We start from the raw sequence: 18,279 nt of genomic DNA on the forward strand, positions 1-18,279 counted from the left end.
GTGAGAGGCCTGGAACTGACTACACAGTCTTTTGTTCATGGGTTTCCAAGTATAACTTTCCTAACTCATGACCAGAAAATAATTTATCCCCAGGAAGAATCTACTTATTAATACTTTTTTTTTTTTTTTTTTTGGTAAGCTTTAATCCTGTAAGTCCCATGTTTAAAGCAGGAGCAAGGTTTACCCAGGTTTCATCATTGTAATTATTAGCAGTTTTAACTCTCCTGACACCAAGTCCATTTTCTAACTGGGATAGCCCTGCCCTTTGACTTAGATGGGAAAGAAAATTGGTTTTGACTGGTATGTTTTTAAATTTCAGGGATAGTTGCTGTTCTCTTCTGTGGAGTCACGCAGGCACATTATACCTACAACAACCTGTCATCGGATTCCAAAATGAGGACTAAACAGGTAAAAGAAGAAACTCACTATAGGCTTTGTCTCTCTTCTCAGTGTAATGATTACGGAGCAATTCTGGCAGTGCACTTAGAAAGAATTTCATTAGCAAGGGAAGAAAGTAAGCTTAAGGCTTCATTATAGGTTGGATATTTATAGATTTTTTTTCTTCCTTCAGGATAACTATTAACAATTCTCTTGGTAAGCAAAAATATAGTTATAATACTCTTTCCCTCCTGAGAAATGTGGAACATAGACTGTCAGTCTTGAAGATGAAAGGCCCACAGTCAGTAATAATTCACAGTCACTTACATCTAAAAGCATTGTAAAGCATGTGAGATTGGGTAGTTATATAGAGAGAAGGAAATGAAGAAGAAGAAAGACAGGAATGTTTGGTCTTTAATTGGGTGCTTTTGCTTCCAAGTAAACTCAACTGCCAGTTGTCGCACAAGCAGAATGTATCTCCCATATGCCAGGAACACATCTGTTTCAATATTTGCACATAAACACTCAAAGATTCCTTCCACCAACATTTGCTGCATAACCACTCTGTGCCAAGCACTGTGCTAAGTACTAGGAATAAAAGGGCAGATAATACATGACCCAGCCTAAAGTGGTTCATTTTCAAGTCTGTTGAGGAGGATCAAGATGTGCAATGAGCAATTAATGATCCACAGTGTGGTAAGTACTGTGATAGAAATATCTGTAAAGGTTGTTTGAGGAAAATTCAGTAGGGCCTCCTCCCATGGTTAGGATTGGGACAGTGAAGAGAAAGTTTCCAGAGATGATAAGCCTGATCTGGAGCTTGCAATGGTGAGGGATGAGAAGGTAGTAAGAAGGACATTTGAGGCCGAGGTTGTATTAATATCATGGACAAAAGTTCTGAAACAGTTGATTGAGCACTTTAAATAGTTCCAAGTGCCTGGTGAATGGGGAAGGGCTGAAGTTATAGTGGAGCATAGTATGGTAGAGACCACAGACAGAGCCAGAGACCAGCTTATGGAAGGACTTTCATACCTTATGAAGAAGTTTAGATTTTATCCTAAAGGTAATGAGGAGTGGCTTAAACAACAGAAATTTATTCTTACATCCCAGGTGGCACTGATGGTAAAGAACCCACCTTCCAATACAGGAGACATAAGAGACACGGGTTCCATCCCTGGGTTGGGAAGCTCCCTTGGAGGAGGGCATGGCAACCCACTCCAGTATTCTTGCCTGTAGAATCCCATGGACAGAGGAGCCGGGCAATCTATGGTCCATAGTGTCACAAAGAGTCAGACATGACTGAAGTGACTTAGCACACAGCACATGGCTCTGGAGGCTAGAAGTCTGAGATGAAAGCATAGGCAGGATTAGTTCCTTCTAAAGTTCGTGAGGAAGAACCTGTTCTAGGCCTCAGTTTTGACCTCCTGGTGATTTTCTGACAAACTTTAGTGTTCTTTGGCCTGTAGAGACGTCATCCTAATCTCTGCCTTCCTGTTCACATGACACTCTCCCTATGAGCATGTCTGTCTCTAAATTCCCCGTTTTTTTAATAAGGATACCAGTCATATTAGAATAGGGACCCATCCTACTCCAGTATTACCTCATCTTGGCTTAACCAATTACATTTTTTAATGACCCTATTTCCAAAATCGTCATATTTGGAAGTACTGGGTGTTAGGAAATCAACATGTGAATTTGGGAAAACATCACTAACAGAAGTCATTGACGTATCTTAGGTAGAGTAGTTTTAGGATAATTGAAGTTTCATTTTAGAAATATCACTGTGACAGGCAGGAAGAGTGTGGATCAAGTGACACTTGTATCAGCTAGCTTTTGCTGTGTAACAAGCATCCCAGTGATATTCAACAATACACATTTATTTATCTTGCATTTACAGGGTTCAGCTCTTTTCACTGGGTTAATCTGGTTGGCTCTACTTGTCTTAACTGGGCGGATTCACTGAGTTTTGTGGGGCTCTATTCTAGAGTAGGCTTGGCTGGTGCACCATAGCCAGTCATACATGTCTATCATTCTTCTCCTGGCAGAAGAACAAACCCCAGTGTACAAGACCATTTCAAGCCTTTACTTACATCACATTTCCTAAATATCCTATAGATAAAGGAAATCATATAGTTGAGCCCAGGGTCAAAAGGCCCACAGTGGAGAGCACTGTAAAGTTACATGACAAGGATCATAGATATAGAAAATATATAGAATTGGACCAAATGATTGCAATCTGTCCCCAAATGCAAATGGAGGTAAAGAGGTTCCCATACTAAGTCTAATGATGCTGAGAACATCTGAGATGATATTGGGGCAGTGGGAGTGGAAAAGGCCAAAAAGACATCTCCGCAAATGTATAATTGGCTGGGAATTCCCAACCAGTTTTCAAAGACTTACCTTCAAGTTCTGTAAAATGGCTATTGTTTTCATTCTCTTTGTCATGTCCCAAGCTCAGCTGGACCTGAACCCAGCTCCCACCCACCCAGGGACTCTACAAGGTCACCCTTACCTCTCTGCTCATCAGAAGACTCAGAAGATACAATTGCAGAAATTTTAAGGACCCCCAATTTTTAAAGTTGAACACAAAAATTATGCCAATACCTAGAAATGTCTAATATATAGCCTTCCATCTAGGATCCTTTTAATTATGGAGACAACTAGCATTCTCTAGAGTTTAAAGGGCAATCTCTTGAGCTGGTTTTTCCTGACCTCATATGGTTCTCTGAACATTTGTATTCTGGGCAACTGAACTCTGTTTAGGCACTTGCACTTTTAAGTCACACTGCTCAGCGGAATTTCAAAGATAACTCATCTCATGGCGAGTCAGCAGCCCAGCACCTAGGAGAGACAAAGCTAAAATCAGTGCCCCACAGCCTTCTGTTTTCTTCTGAGTGGCTTGACAAGCACTCCCTGATGGGCTGCCAGTATCCTTTTTTATAGCAGTTTCCTTTAGGGAAGGAGATTTTTGAAAGTTCATTCTTCAACATCCAGATAGTTCCATCCCTCCATCTCTGTTCCCCCCATCACCTTCTTTCCTAGGTGCCTGGTTCATTGTAGGAGCTTGATGAATGCTAATTCCCTTCCCCTCCCTTCTCGTACCTTTCTCACTTCTTTTATTCCAGGAACTCTCACTTTCCATTTATTTTTTCTCTCAATATATGCGTATATAGCATGTGTGCATATTCGTACATGAATATATATGCATGCATCTACACGCATATTCCCCAATCAAGTACATAGAGTCTGGGGTCACCATTTTTTAAAAAAATGAGATTGAGCCCTTTAATTAACTTCACAGATCAGAAGTTCTTGGCCACATCTGCACCAACGTAGCAAGCAAAGTTTAAACTCCATGTGGGAAACCAATTACAAATTGTAAAGAAAAGCTGAAGCAGATATTATAGAGGTAGCCACTGTTTCCTTTCTGAAAGGGGCAAAGGTTTAGAAGGTATTAAATGACATGGTTACAGAATACATTATCTTCCTCTGCATCTCTCTGAGTTGTGTTTATTATCAGTGGGTAAAGTGGCCCCTTTGCCTCCATCCCCAGGACTGTTTAATGGGAGTGAAGGAAGTCAATTAATGAGTCTAGGGGAAACCTCTGAAAATCAACTTTGTGTTATAAAATCCTTAGGTAATATAATTTACAAAGGAATTTTATTCATGGGCTGTGCCTATACCAGCTAATCAAACAGCTACAACTGGAGACAAAGACTTTTGAGAATTAATATATCCTTTATAGCTTCAAGAATTAGAGTGCCTTTTTTAAAATGCAGTTTTACATTAAAATATGTTTTGTACTTGATAATGACCATCTAGATTCCAGTGAATTGCTTTTCACTCCAGTCCATGAACATGTCACATCCCTGTATGTTTAGGCATAAAGCAGCTTAATAGAGACACTCTGGTGCTGCTGCTCACCATGAGGATTTTTCATAGCAAAGCATTTGGGGAAAGAGTATATGAACACTGGTGGCAATCAGTTTTCCTGGACTCAGATTGGTTTGCTTATTTCAGGGTGTGCACATCTAGCCCTAAAGACAGACACACACTGACTCTTGACCTAGAAACTGAGAACCTTCAGAGATATTTGATATAGACATCAGCACATGGCACTCTGTAAGCTGAGAGATTTCACCCTGAACCATCCAGAAAACTGCCAACACATCCCCTGACCCCACTCACACATGTCTCAGCCTACCTCTCAACCTCTTCCTCCCTCATACCCTCAACCCACTAGCCAGACCTGGGGGCTGGTAATCTGGGCCAGACCCCAGGGTGTTTCCATCAGCTGTCTCTTCCTTGCTTGAGGCTTACTTGCAAAACCATGTACGTCTTTTTTTTTTTTTTTTTTTTCAGATTAAAGGGTATCCTTTCATTTTCCCTCCAACTTCCTATAAGGTTTTGGATTTTTTCAAAATTTGTTTTTCAGGTATAATTGATTAACAGCATTGTGTTAATTTCTGCTCAAACTAATTCAGTTATACATACATATACATTCTTTTTCATATTCTTTTCCACTCTGGTTTATCACAAGTCTACCATCCCTTTTAACTAGAAATTCTCCTTCCCTTCCTGCAGTTTTCACCTAAAAATTACTCCCAACAGATACACATGAGCATATAATATTAAGTTAAAGAATTAACATCTATGGTGCATCGATGGGCTTCCCAGATGGCACAGTGGTAAAGAATTTGTCTGCCAATGCGGCAGATGCAGGAGACTCAGTGTTGATCCCTGGGTCAGGAAGATCCCTTGGAGGAGGAAATGGCAACCCACTCCAGGATATTCTTGCCTGGAGAATCCCATGGACATAGGAGCCTGGCAGGCTACAGTCCATGTGGTCTCAAATAGTTGGATACAACTGAGAAACATGATGCATTAACAGATACAAAGTGAAAGTGTTAGTTGCTCAGTCCTGTCAGACACTTTGCAACCCCACGAGCTGAAGCCTGCCAGGTTCCTCTCCATGGAATTCTCTAGGCAAGAATACTGGAGTGGATAGCCATTCCCTTCTCCAGGAGATCTTCCTGACCCAAGGATCAAAACTTAAGTCTCCTGCATTGCAAGCAGATTCTTTACCATCTGAGCCACCTGGGAAGCCCAACAGGTAAAAAAAAAGTGCTTATTTAATTTTTACTTATTTCTTTACCTAAGAGGTGGCTCTTCTTATCATCACTGAATACCTTCATTCATTCACCTAATATTTTTTAAGAGCCTATTTTGTGCCAGCCACTCTTTAAGATGCTGGGATACAAGAGTGGATAAAAAAGAACTGCTAGTAGAGGAGCTTTAGAGTAATCAAAATAAATAACCAAAGTTTACAATGCATTCATGGTCAGTTACAAGGCAATAATAAAGCAAGAAAGGGAGGAAGGACTGTGTGTCTGGGAAGGCAGTGTTGCTATTTTAAACACTGTGGCCAAGGAAGGCCTCAAAAAGAAGATGATCCTTGAAAGAAAGAAAAGAGGGAACTATGTGGATAAAACTGGGGACCACATACACAATGGCACCCTGGGACAGAGTGACCACTGTGGCTGAGGTGGAGTGTTGTTGTTGTTGTGTTAGTCACATCAGTCGTGTCCAACTCTTTGTGACCCCATGGACTGTAGCCCACCAGGCTCCTCTGTCCATGGGATTCTCCAGGCAAGAATACTGGAGTGGGTTGCATGCCCTTTTCCAGATTAAAAGACTGGTTCCTCATTATTCCCAAAAGGAAATAGAACATGGAGAACTAAGGGACTTCAGCTCTTTTATACTTGGCAACCCAGAGGTGGAGTGTACCAGGTATGTAAGACAACATCAGAGCAGGTCTTAGGGAGCATGAACGAGGTGAGAAAACATCAGAGGTTTTTAAGTTCAAGCATGGCGTGATATGACTTAAATTTTTAAAAAAGGAAGGTGCCATGTGTTAGCTAGGAAGGCTGCAAAGTGGCAACATTTGAGGGCAACTGAGAATCAAGGATAGGTTTGTTATATTTGAGATGTATCAGTTCAGTTTAGTCGCTCAGTCATGTCCGACTCTTTGCGACCCCATGAATTGCAGCACGCCAGGCCTCCCTGTCCATCACCAACTCCTGGAGTCCACCCAAACTCATGTCCATCGAGTCGGTGATGCCATCCAGCCATCTCATCCTCTGTCGTACCCTTTTCCTCCTGCCCCCAACCCCTCCCAGCTTCAGAGTTTTTCCAATGAGTCAGCTCTTTGCCTGAGGTGGCCACAGTATTGGAGTTTCAGCTTCAGCATCATTCCTTCCAAAGAACACCCAGGGCTGATCTCCTTCAGAATGGACTGGTTGGCTCTCCTTGCAGTCCAAGGGACACTCAAGAGTCTTCTCCAAAACCACAGTTCAAAAGCATCAATTCTTCGGCGCTCAGCCTTCTTCACAGTCCAAATTTCACATCCATACATGACCACAGGAAAAACCATAGCCTTGACTAGACGGGCCTTTGTAATATTAGGCCAAAAAGCAGAGATGTTGATAGTTGGAAATAGAATTCTGGAGTTCAGGAGAGAAGTCTAGGCTAGAAATGTAGAAATCACCAGGATAGAGATGATATTGAAAACATGGGGTTAGATGAGATCTCTAAGGCAAAGACAGAGGAGAAATCCAAGAACCAAGCCTTGAGGTGCTCCAGTGGTGGTAAGAAATCAGAAACCAGCAAAAGGAGACTGTGAGGGAGTAGCCAGTGGGGAGAAGGAAAACCAAGAAAGTATGGTGTCCTGGGCGTCAAATGAGAAGAGTGGTTCAAAAAAGAGCGTAATGAATGATGCCAGATACTGCTGAAAGGGCAAGTGAGATGAAGAGCATGAACATCACTGATATTATTGATCAGAACCATATTGGTGGAGTGTCAAGGTAAAAGCCTAAACAATGGATTCAAGAGAGCAAGGAAAGAAACAAATTGGAAACTGTGTATATAGACAAGTTTTTCAAAAAATGGGGAACAGAGAAGTGATCACTGAAGGGAGAAGTGAGGCCAAAAGACTTCTCTCTTTATTTTTAGATGGGAGAAATAACAGTATTTTTGTATGCTGATGGGAATAATACAGAGTAGAAGACCCTGTGTTAGAGGGTTCACCAAGACTTATCAGTGGCAGAGGCAAATTTTAAACTTGGATTTTTTTTTAAAAGATGTTATTTATTTGGCTGTGCTGGGTCTTTATTGCTGCACACAGGCTCTCTCAGGTTGCAGAGGCTGGGAGCTACTCTTCATTGAGGTGTGCTGGTTTCTCCTTGAGGTGGCTTCTGTTGTTGTGGAGCATGGGCTCTAGGGTGCGTAGTAGGGTCAGTAGTTGGGGCTCATGGGCTTATTTGCTCTGTAGCATGTGGGATCTTCCCGGATCAGGGATCGAACCTGTGTCCCCTGCATTGGCCCGCAATTCTTAACCACTGGGCCACCAGGGAAGCCCAAACTTAGATTTTGTGACTTTGTAATTCAAATTATTTTTGCCTCTTACTAAATACTCTTTGATTAGTAGATAGGTTTAGTAGCAATTGTGGGGCTTAGCATCATTTATCCAGTAACCCTTGAGTGGATGGATAGCTGAATGAATGAATGTTTAGCTATTTTATTATATTTTCAGCTAATTAGTCATTTATCTTATATGTAATTCTATCATCTTTGAAAGTCTACCAATTTCAGTGCATTTCAACTTTTTTTTTTTTACTGAAATACAGATTGAGATGGACATAGACATTTTCGTTCATTTATTTTTGAAAAGCCAAATTCTTTGCCTAGCCTTTACGGACAAACAATGACATCTTCATTACAGCACATTCTTTCCAGATGCTTATTTCATTTCCACTCCCTCCAGATGATACTTCAATCACCAATTGAATAGAAAAGTAGCAACGCAAATCCAAATTTAAATTTCCAATTAAAAGAAAAATGACAATGGGAGCCAAATTAGACATGCTATGCATGACTTTGTAAGAAAATTCAAGGAAAATAACAGGAATGTGGGGAAAACAAGATGATATGGTAAAAAGAACACTTAACCAAGAGGCCAGAAAGCTAGAGTTTATCTAGACAAGACAAACAAGACAAGTTTTACCCTTGTCTCTACAACTAATGACGGGGTCTTAGATAATTAATTTAACACCTATGAGCTTCAGTTTTCTCATTTGTAAAGTGAATGATTGAACTCTATGACTGAGTTTTAAGGATGATGCTGTAAACCTAATAACTCTCTGACCTGACATAGAGCATAAAATATGCATCTGATTCCCACTTCTAGACTGGGATTGGGCAGTGATCACTTGATTACAGGATACTGCATAGCGATGAGAGAATCCATCAGTCTGTCATTGCTCTGGCCAACAAGTCACTGGGTAACCATTTTAATAAGTTGTCAAATCGAATCCAAGGGTGAAGCAATCAAACACCAAAGTCCCTGATTTATCCTGGGGTGAAACATTTCACTGAAGCCTAGATAGTTTTCCTGGAAAAATTCTCTGTTCCTACAGGAGTGATTGTAATGAGTTCTTCAAAGAATGCCTGCATGCTTGGGGTGGAGAGGACAGAGTTTACATTGCTACCACTCAGTCTCCGAGTCTGACTGAAGGGCTTCTCGGCTTTCCATTTCAAGCATGGATTGGATGTGGACTAAGCGCCACATGCTTCAGTGACAGGCACGGTGCTAGAATCCAGGGAGACAGGGGCAGTAAGACACGGTTCTCACCCTTAGTAGCATAGTAGTAGTGTTAGTCACTCAGTTGTGTCCAACTCTGTGACCCCATGGACTGTAGCCCGCAGACTCCTCTGTCCATGGGGTTCTCCAGGCAAGAATACTGGAATGAGTTGCCACTTCCTTCTCCACGGGGATCTTCCTGACCCGGGGCTCAAACCCAGGTCTCCTGCATTGCAGGCAGAATATTTACAATCTGAGCTATAGGGAAGTCCTGGTTCTCACCCTTAGGAGTTCCTAATATAGCAGGAAGCACATACATGCACACAAATGCACAAACAAGAACCACAGATTTTAACACAGAGGGATGACCAATGAGTCATGAGAACCAGAGGACTGAATTGCTTTCTGGAGGCAAGGTGTTCATGGAAAGCTGATTGTGGGTTAGATGTTTTAGAGAAGGGTGTAAGGATAATTAGGAGATTATCATTCAGATTTCATGGGAAATGAAAGTAAAAAAGAGTATGCAAAATCATAAAACTAAGAGTGAGCTTAATAAGTCTCAGAGGCAAAGAGATGGCACACTCTGCCCCGGCTCAGGTTGCCTTGGGGAAGTAGACAGGGTTGGGTTTGGCCTGCTGGTATATGTTGTGGAACAGGAAAGGAAACGGTGTGGGAGAGAGTTCAAGATTAAAATGAAAAGTGAGTTCAGGTGGACATTTCAATGTCTCACTCTGCTACACTTAGGAAAACTGTCTTCATACTTGCTTAGACTTTTTTGACATAGAGATGATAATAATCATTACAAAGATAATGAAGATAGCACCATGGAGGAAATGACGTCAACCTATGACATCAGTCTCCCTGTTCACCACATTTCCTTTTGATAAATACTTACATATGTAACATCTAAATTTATCTTAACCTTCTCTGGCTCTAGATAAATTTTTGTCTTGCTAATCGCTTAGGAAGTTGTGGTCTATGTGAAAAGTTTGTGGAAATTTACCATTTGGTTTTGTCATGAACTTAAGAGTTGCTGATTAAATAAATAGCTGAATGAATGAACTATAACCATTCATATTCCAAAATTAAAAATAGGGAAAATAATATCTGTTAATTAATGGTTTATTTAATCCTGATATGATGCATTAGTTTAAATGTCATGAGTTGGATGTACAAAGCAAATGTCTAAGGTAATCTTGAGATATTGAAAGAAAGATCAAGTATAATTCCATTGCTTGTGTGAGTTTCCTACAGTGTGCTTCTGCCTTATTGATTTGCATTACAGTGGTTTTTGATTATGGTTTTGTGCAATTTTTCTCCATCACTTCTAACAAAAGCAGGCACGTCCCATCCCAGTTACCTGTTTGAGGCACAGTGCAGAGAGAAAGTCGTGGGCAACAATGCCCACATCTCCCTGGCTTCTGAGAAGTAAGATTAAAGATATCTTTATAAAGCATAGAATTGCCATTTTTTAAAAACTCTAATTACATTTCTTTTGTCAAGATTTCTACCACTTTTCTTCTCCCCTTCATTCAAAGTACATTTAAAAATACCATCCTAGAAGGGTTGAATTCATAAATGATGGCAAAGTGTTTAAATTTCTCCTTAGCTAAGCTGGTGATTCTTTTCAATGAAACTCATTATATTGAATAAAGGACATTTAGTAGTTCAGCTAATAAGTGTTCTTTTAAATGCTAATGAGAGTAGAGCTCCCACATCATGGCAAGAACACACTGTACTTTCAGTGCCCAGAAAGAATTAATGTCTGTGAACCCCTAGTTAAGAAACCTTATGCCACAAACAACTTGGATAATAGTAGGGGCCAAAAATGACCATTAGGCACCCTCAGTAGTAGATGTCTCCTATATGCCAGGTACTGGGGCCCAAGGAGAAATAAAGCCAAGTTAGATGTGAGATGCACTTTCCCTTGAAAATGTTTCATGTAAATTTTTTTCTCTGATAAAGATATAATGGTACCATGTCTTCTTGATTAAATTTTAGTTCTTTTTACTTTTTTAACTACACATCTGTGTCTGTTTATCATAGTATATAATTGCAGTAGAAATTTTTAAGTCATAAAATCCAACAAGTTCAGAGAAGGGTGGGACAATAAAGATAAACATTTAAACCCAGATATTGGAAGAAACTGAAGCCCAAAGAAGTTCAGTGACCTGAGGGGTAGAATCAGTTCTTCAACCCAGGGGCCAATCTGAACGTAGATCAAAGCTCAAGGGATATGCTAAAATACACAGTACCCACCTCCAAAAAGCAACTTTTGGAGTATTAGTTATCTATTGCCATGTAACAAATTACCCCAAAATTTACCAATTAAAACAACAAACTTGTACTATTTCATACTGTTTTTGGAGGAACAAAGTCTAGGAGCATTAGCTCAGGGTCTCACATAAGGTTGCAGACAAGCTCTTGGCCATGGCTACAGTGTGTGAAGACTCAGCTGGGTGTGGAGGATCCACTTCAACATGGCTCACTCATACAGCTGTTGGCAGAAAATGTAAGTTCTTTACCATGTGTCTTCCCTTGTGGATCAGCTGGTAAAGAATCTGCCCTCAATGCAGGGGACCTGGGTTCAATCCCTGGATTGGGAAGATCCCCTGGAGAAGGGAAAGGCTACCTACTCCAGTATTCTGGCTTGGAGAATTCCTTGGACTGTATAGTTCCTGGAGTCACAAAGAATCAGACACGACTGAGAGACTTTCACTTCGCCATGTGTCTTCCGTAGGGCTGCTAGAGAGTCTTCATTGTGTGAAAGTAAGTTTCCCCCATAGCAAGTGAAACCAGTGAGAGGGAGCAAGAAGAAAGGAGCAATGCCTTTTATTAACTAGTCTCTGAAGGCACTCACTGTCACTTCTGCCATATTCTATTTTTAAAAAGCAAGTCACTAAGACCAGTCCACACCTAATGGGAGGAAATAAACCCCTAAATAAATAAATTATTTTAAAATAATATAAATTATTGATTTAAATAAATAAATAAACTCTTGAAAGGAGGAGTATCAAAAATTGTGAAAAATTACTTTAAACCTACCATGGAACCTAATGCCATTTTGGGAAGTAATTTTTTGATAATGGTTTCAATTTCTAAAATGATTGAACATTTAGGTTTTCTACTTCTTCAGTCAACTTTACTTTCTTAGTAAACCACCTGTTCTCTCCAGAGTTTCAAAAATTTTAATAACAACAATTATTGAGCACATACTATTACCAGGCATTCAGCTCAGTTCAGTTGCTCTGTCGTGTCCGACTCTTTGCAAACCCATGTATCGCAGCACGCCAGGCCTCCCTGTCCATCACCAACTCCCGGAGTTCACTCAAACTCACGTCCATTGAGTCAATGATATCATCCAGCCATCTCATCCTCTGTTGTCTCCTTTTCCTCCTGCCCCCAATCCCTCCCAGCATCAGAGTCTTTTCCAATGAGTCAACTCTTCTCATGAGGTGGCCAAAGTACTGGAGTTTCAGCTTTAGCATCATTCCTTCCAAAGAACTCCCAGGACTGATCGCCTTTAGAATAGACTGGTTGGATCTCCTTGCAGTCCAAGGGACTCTCAAGAGTCTTCTCCAACACCACAGTTCAAAAGCATCAGTTCTTCGGCGCTCAGCCTTCTTCACAGTCCAACTCTCACATCCATACATGACCACTGGAAAAACCATAGCCTTGACTAGATGGACCTTAGTTGGCAAAGTAATGTCTCTGCTTTTGAATATGCTATCTAAGCTAGTCATAACTTTCCTTCCAAGGAGTAAGCATCTTTTAATTTTATGGCTGCAATCATCATTTGCAGTAATTTTGGAGCACCCCAAAATAAAGTCTGACACTGTTTCCACTGTTTCCCCATCTGTTTCCCATGAAGTGATGGGACCGGATGCCATGATCTTTGTTTTCTGAATGTTGAGCTTTAAGCCAACTTTTTCACTCTCCATTTTCACTTTCATCAAGAGGCTTTTTAGTTCCTCTTCACTTTCTGCCATAAGGGTGGTGTCATCTGCATATCTGAGATTATTGAGATTTGTCCCAGCAATCTTGATTCCAGCTTGTGCTTCTTCCAGCCCAGCGTTTCTCATGATGTACTCTGCACATAAGTTAAATAAGCAGGATGACAATATATAGCTTTGACGTACTCCTTTTCCTATTTGGACCCAGTCTGTTGTTCCATGTCCAGTTCTAACTGTTGCTTCCTGACCTGCATACAGATTTCTCAAGAGGCAGGTGAGGTGGTCTGGTATTCCCATCTCTTTCAGAATTTTCCACAATTTATTGTGATCCACACAGTCAAAGGCTTTGGCATAGTCAATAAAACAGAAATAGATGTTTTTCTGGAACTCTCTTGCTTTTTCCATGATCCAGCAGATGTTGGCAGTTTGATTTCTGGTTCCTCTTGCCTTTTCTAAAACCAGCTTGAACATCAGGAAGTTCACGGTTCATGTATTGCTGACGCCTGGCTTGGAGAATTTTGAGCATTATTTTACTAGTGTGTGAGATGAGTGCAATTGTGCGGTAGTTTGAGCATTCTTTGGCACTGCCTTTCTTTGGGATTGGAATGAAAACTGACCTTTTCCAGTCCTGTGGCCACTGCTGAGTTTTCCAAATTTGTTGACATATTGAATGCAGCACTTTGACAGCATCATCTTTCAGGATTTGAAATAGCTCCACTGGAATGTCATCACCTCCACTAGCTTTGTTCGTAGTGATGCTTTCTAAGGCCCACTTGACTTCACATTCCAGTATGTCTGGCTCTAGGTGAGTGATCATACCATCTTGATTAGCTTTGTGGTGAAGATCTTTTTTGTACAGTTTTTCTGTGTATTCTTGCCACCTCTTCTTAATATCTTCTGCTTCTGTTAGGTCCATACCATTTCTGTCCTTTACCAGGCATTATAAGTGTATATTTCATATAAATTATTTCAATTAATATTCACTAAAAATCCATGAGGAAAATACCACTAGTTAGATTTTGCCAGCCTTAGAGAAGGTAATAAGGTCACCCAAAAGCTAGAGTTGTGCATCATAACCCATTATTGTTTTTAATGTCTTTTTCATATACTTGATTATAGACATTTCCTGTAGAAAATGATGTGTATGTATTTCTCCCTTTAATTTAGAAACTGCATATTATACTGATCATTTTAAGAAACAGCACTTGGATTTATTTATCTCTTTGACTACCATGTTCTCTAATTCATTGTTTTATCACTATCATTTTCTTCCTTTCCTTGGGCTTCTCCTCTTCCTCCCTGTCCCCTTTAATAGATGACAATAAACCCAAGTCGCCTTGTCCCTGCCAGCCAACACTCCTTTTGCTCTTCAGTTCCTTTCTCAGCCTTAACACTGACCCAAGATGGCCTTAATATTAGCACCAAGAATGACTTTTTTTCCCCACCAAGTATTGATGCTATCACATCTTCTATCCTAATCACCTCTTTATCTTATGACATACGCGTTATTCCGTTTTACCACTGTTGGTTTCCTCTTTCTTCAGGATTCATCAGTGTTCCATGTAGCTAAGAGTAACTGAATATTGTTGTTATTTTCTTCTAGTTCTTCATCCTGATCATAAAGGGCTCTATACCTGAGTCACCTCCCAGACCTGTCTGTCTCTACCCCAATAGGCAACATTTTGGGGATCCATATTAATTCACCATGACATTTCTTGCCAACACTGTTCCAAGTCTTCTCTGCATTTTTGTCTTATCTTCCAAAACTCTAAGAAAGTTTTGTTGTTGTTGTTCAGTTGCCCAGTCGTATCTGACTCTCTGCGACCCTATGGACTACAGCACACTAGGCCTCCCTGTCCCTCACCATCTCCCAAACTTTGCCCAAGTTCATGTCCATTGCATTGGTGATGCCATCCAGGCACCTCATCTGCTGATGCCCTCTTCTCCTTCTGCCCTCAGTCTTTCCCAGCATCAGGAACTTTTCCAGTGAGTCAGCTGTTTGCATCAGGTGACAGAAAGAAAGTGTATTTACCTCATTTACCATTTTCTAGCAATTTACTACATTTGCTGCATTCAAGTTTACTACATTTCCCCTCAAATAATGGTTTCATGTTCTGTACCACTATGTAGAGCTTTAGCGTCTCAGAGAGGGATGGTCCTCTCCCTTTCTCTTGCTCTCTCTGTTGCCTTTTGTCTCATTCTCTCTTTTCTCTCATTTCTTTCACCTTTAGAAAACAAAACAAAAAAATTAATGCTTGAGCATCAACACACAAAAATATATGTGATTCATGTCCTTCTATGTATAAGTCTGATTCACTTCTTAATGGAAAAAAATTTATCTGAATAAGATTTAAGAGATCAGCTAGCCATTCTGATGACATTCAAGACAGATGGTTGCTCATTATTACCTCAGAATTTCTAAGAATGGCAATGGCATAACCCCCTTGAATAGTCCATTATAGTTTTATCACCCAGCTTAATAGGTGCAGGTATGAAGGGCTTTGGTCTCATAATGGCATTGGGGGATGATAAATGGAAATTACTGTAATTTTTCTACTCATTTTAATTAAATTTTATTGATGCAGCACAGAAAATATCAAGGCTGAATATATGCACCAGAGTGTGTGTTTGTTAAAGAATATTGCCAAATTTTAAAGCTGCCATTTTCTTGATGGTCTTGAAAGATGAAGCAAATGGATTTAGTAAAATGTTAAATCTTTGTGCAATTCCTTCCGAAGAGAAATGGGATTGCTTCTGGAGGCATAGCTCAAAAATCCAAAGAATCTCATCAGTGGAGAAAGGATATAGAACTCCAGAGTACCTGAAAGGAAAATCTAATAAATGAGAGTAAGAGTTTGGTTTTAGAAAAGTTACTTAATGCAGTTGTTCTGGGTTACACTGAGAAAGAACTTGATTGGCATCAGCAGTGACCAATCCATTCCTGAGAGAGAAGAGAATGTCCCTTATAATGGACCCAATAAACATACAGATAAAAAACAATCCCTGATGTATTTTTCTAGTGGTTCCAATAAAAATTATTCTTGAAAACATACTTTTTCCCTGATAGAAAATTAAAGGAATTCTTCAGTTGGGAAAGAATGCCTAACCTTTTCTGTTATTGTAAGTAAGTGAATTTATACAACTCTTCTCTTCCCCGGAGATCTGTAAAAATGTGGTGTTTGGGATTCAGATTGGGGAGAAAGTGTTATTTGGGGTTTCTAGGACAATGACTTCAGACCTGAGCACTAGTCATCCTCTGACTTGCTTTTCTTTTCTAAAGATGCTGTTCTAATGATACCTTTGGAACCTACAACAGAGGAGCAAGGTGTAAGATCTCTCGACCAACTAGAAACAGAGAGGGGCTCTGGGTTAGGGCTAGAGTTTCCGTATGCTGAGTTCTGACACAGCAGGTTTCTGGACTGATACCATGAAGTTCTATGAGCAGCCCCTGGGTCTTTCCTAGGGTCACAAGGAGAACTATATCTTAATGGTTTATGTCTTTCTGTAGGTGTTCCCAAAGGTGCTGTGTAGGTTGGTGTCATAATGATTCAATTTTACGACACAATCTGTACCCAGTTCTGGCATAAGGTAATGATTTACACCACCCTCTGAGGGAAAGCACCACCATTCTTCCCCTTTGTGCTGCTTTATTATTTGGTTTTTGGTTTACTTTTATGGTACCATGTTGAGGCAAGTGGTCTACAGCAGTCCTTAGCTTCATCCAGGTTTACTAGAGACAGAAGAGTTTGAGACCATCTAACCTTCCAGGGAAAAGTAGTCTGATTTTAAAGGAACATTTCTGGCTTGTTTGGCCCTACTGAATGTTAATAGCTGGCCTCTTGCCAGGATTTAGATACACACCCTATGGAATAAAGCAAATTTCCTTGAGGGTCTTCCTTGGGGGAAAATATACCTATTTAGAAGCTCCAGAATGTTCCCAGGCATGAATACAGGCATCTAGCCTAATATCTGATTTGTCCAAGGTCCAGGCAACCCAAGGGAAGGAACCTGAATTTTATCCCTAACTGGCCTTCAGGCAGGTAGTGATATGGGCTTCCCAGGTGGCTCAGCAGTAAAAAATTCACCTGCCAATGCAGAAAACATGGCTTTGGTCCCTGGGTTGGGAAGATATCCTGGAGAAGGAAATGGAGACTCACTCCAGTACTCTTGCCTGGAGAATACCACAGACAAAGGAACTTTTTGGATTAATTTCCTTGGGGCTGTGAAGATTCAGATACAACTGTGACTGAGTGTGCATGCATATGCAGTAATATATGTGTGAGGAGGGGTTTAATGGCAGATACAGAGGGAAATAGCCAAACTGCTAAGAAGGAAATTCCTATAAATGGGAAGGCATCTATTACAGCCTGACAGTCAGCATCTTTTCTTGGGACAGTGTGAGAATGGAGGTGGTCCTCCCAACACACCAGCTACAGGCCTGCCTACATTTTCTGAGGACAAGAGCACTGATTGGTAAAATGGGGAGCAGAAGACACAACTTCACGATACAGCTTAGCATTGTGTCCCTGCTGGAACCCTCCTCTCTTCCAAGAATATTGGGTGGTAAGCTAGAAAGAATTTAAGCAGATGTCCAGATAACTCCAAATATTAAAAAACAGAGACATCACTTTGCTGTCAAAGGTTCTTATAGTCAAAGCTCATGTTTTTCCAGTAGTCATGTATGGATGTGAGAGTTGGACCATAAAGAGGGCTAAATGCAGAAGTATTGATGCTTTCAAATTGTGGTCCTGGAGAAGACCCTTGAGAGTCCCTTGGACAGCAAGGAGATCAAACCAGTCAGTCTTAAAGGAAATCAACCCTGAATGTTCATTGGAAGGATTGATGCTGAAGCTGAAGTTTCAGTACTTTGCCACCTGATGTGAAGAGTCAACTGGTTGGAAAAGACCCTGATGCTAGGAAAGATTGAAGGCCAAAGGAGAAGGAGGCAGCAGAGGATGAGATGGTTAGATAACATCACTGACTCAATGGGCATGAGTGTGAGCAAACTCTGGGAAATAGTAATGGACAGAGAAGCCTGGAGTGCTGCGCTCCATGGGGTCACAAAGAGTCAGACACGAGTTAGTGACTGAACAACAACAATAACCAGATAACTTTACTAAGGACCATCTCTAAAAGAACTGGATACAAAAAAATGAAGTCCTCCCCTATTGGTTGAAGCAAGAGATAAATGAAAAGACCAGGAGGCAGCAGAAATGGAGTTTAAAGTGCTAGTGGCAAAAATAGCCAGTGCCCCCGGGAGTGAAGCCTTCCTAGAATTTCAGGAGGCAGGCAGCTGCATTACAGACCGAT

At 40.7% G+C, this 18,279-nt stretch overlaps 1 protein-coding gene across 4 annotated transcripts in view; it reads left to right on the forward strand.

The window, feature by feature from the left end:
* Positions 1 to 18,279, forward strand: part of SLC9A9 (solute carrier family 9 member A9) — a 651,239-nt gene that overhangs the window by 340,421 nt on the left and 292,539 nt on the right. For all 4 annotated transcript variants that reach the window (XR_011251201.1, XM_069563205.1, XM_069563219.1 and 1 more), the window contains exon 9: positions 320 to 408. Coding sequence is in view for 3 of the 4 variants with exons in the window: in XM_069563205.1 (XP_069419306.1) it covers positions 320 to 408 (89 nt within the window). In the remaining variant the exon portion in view is untranslated. The remainder of the gene's footprint in view (positions 1 to 319; positions 409 to 18,279) is intronic.

Source organism: Ovis canadensis, chromosome 1 (genome assembly GCF_042477335.2).
Source record: "Ovis canadensis isolate MfBH-ARS-UI-01 breed Bighorn chromosome 1, ARS-UI_OviCan_v2, whole genome shotgun sequence".
NCBI classification, from domain to species: Eukaryota; Metazoa; Chordata; class Mammalia; order Artiodactyla; family Bovidae; genus Ovis; species Ovis canadensis.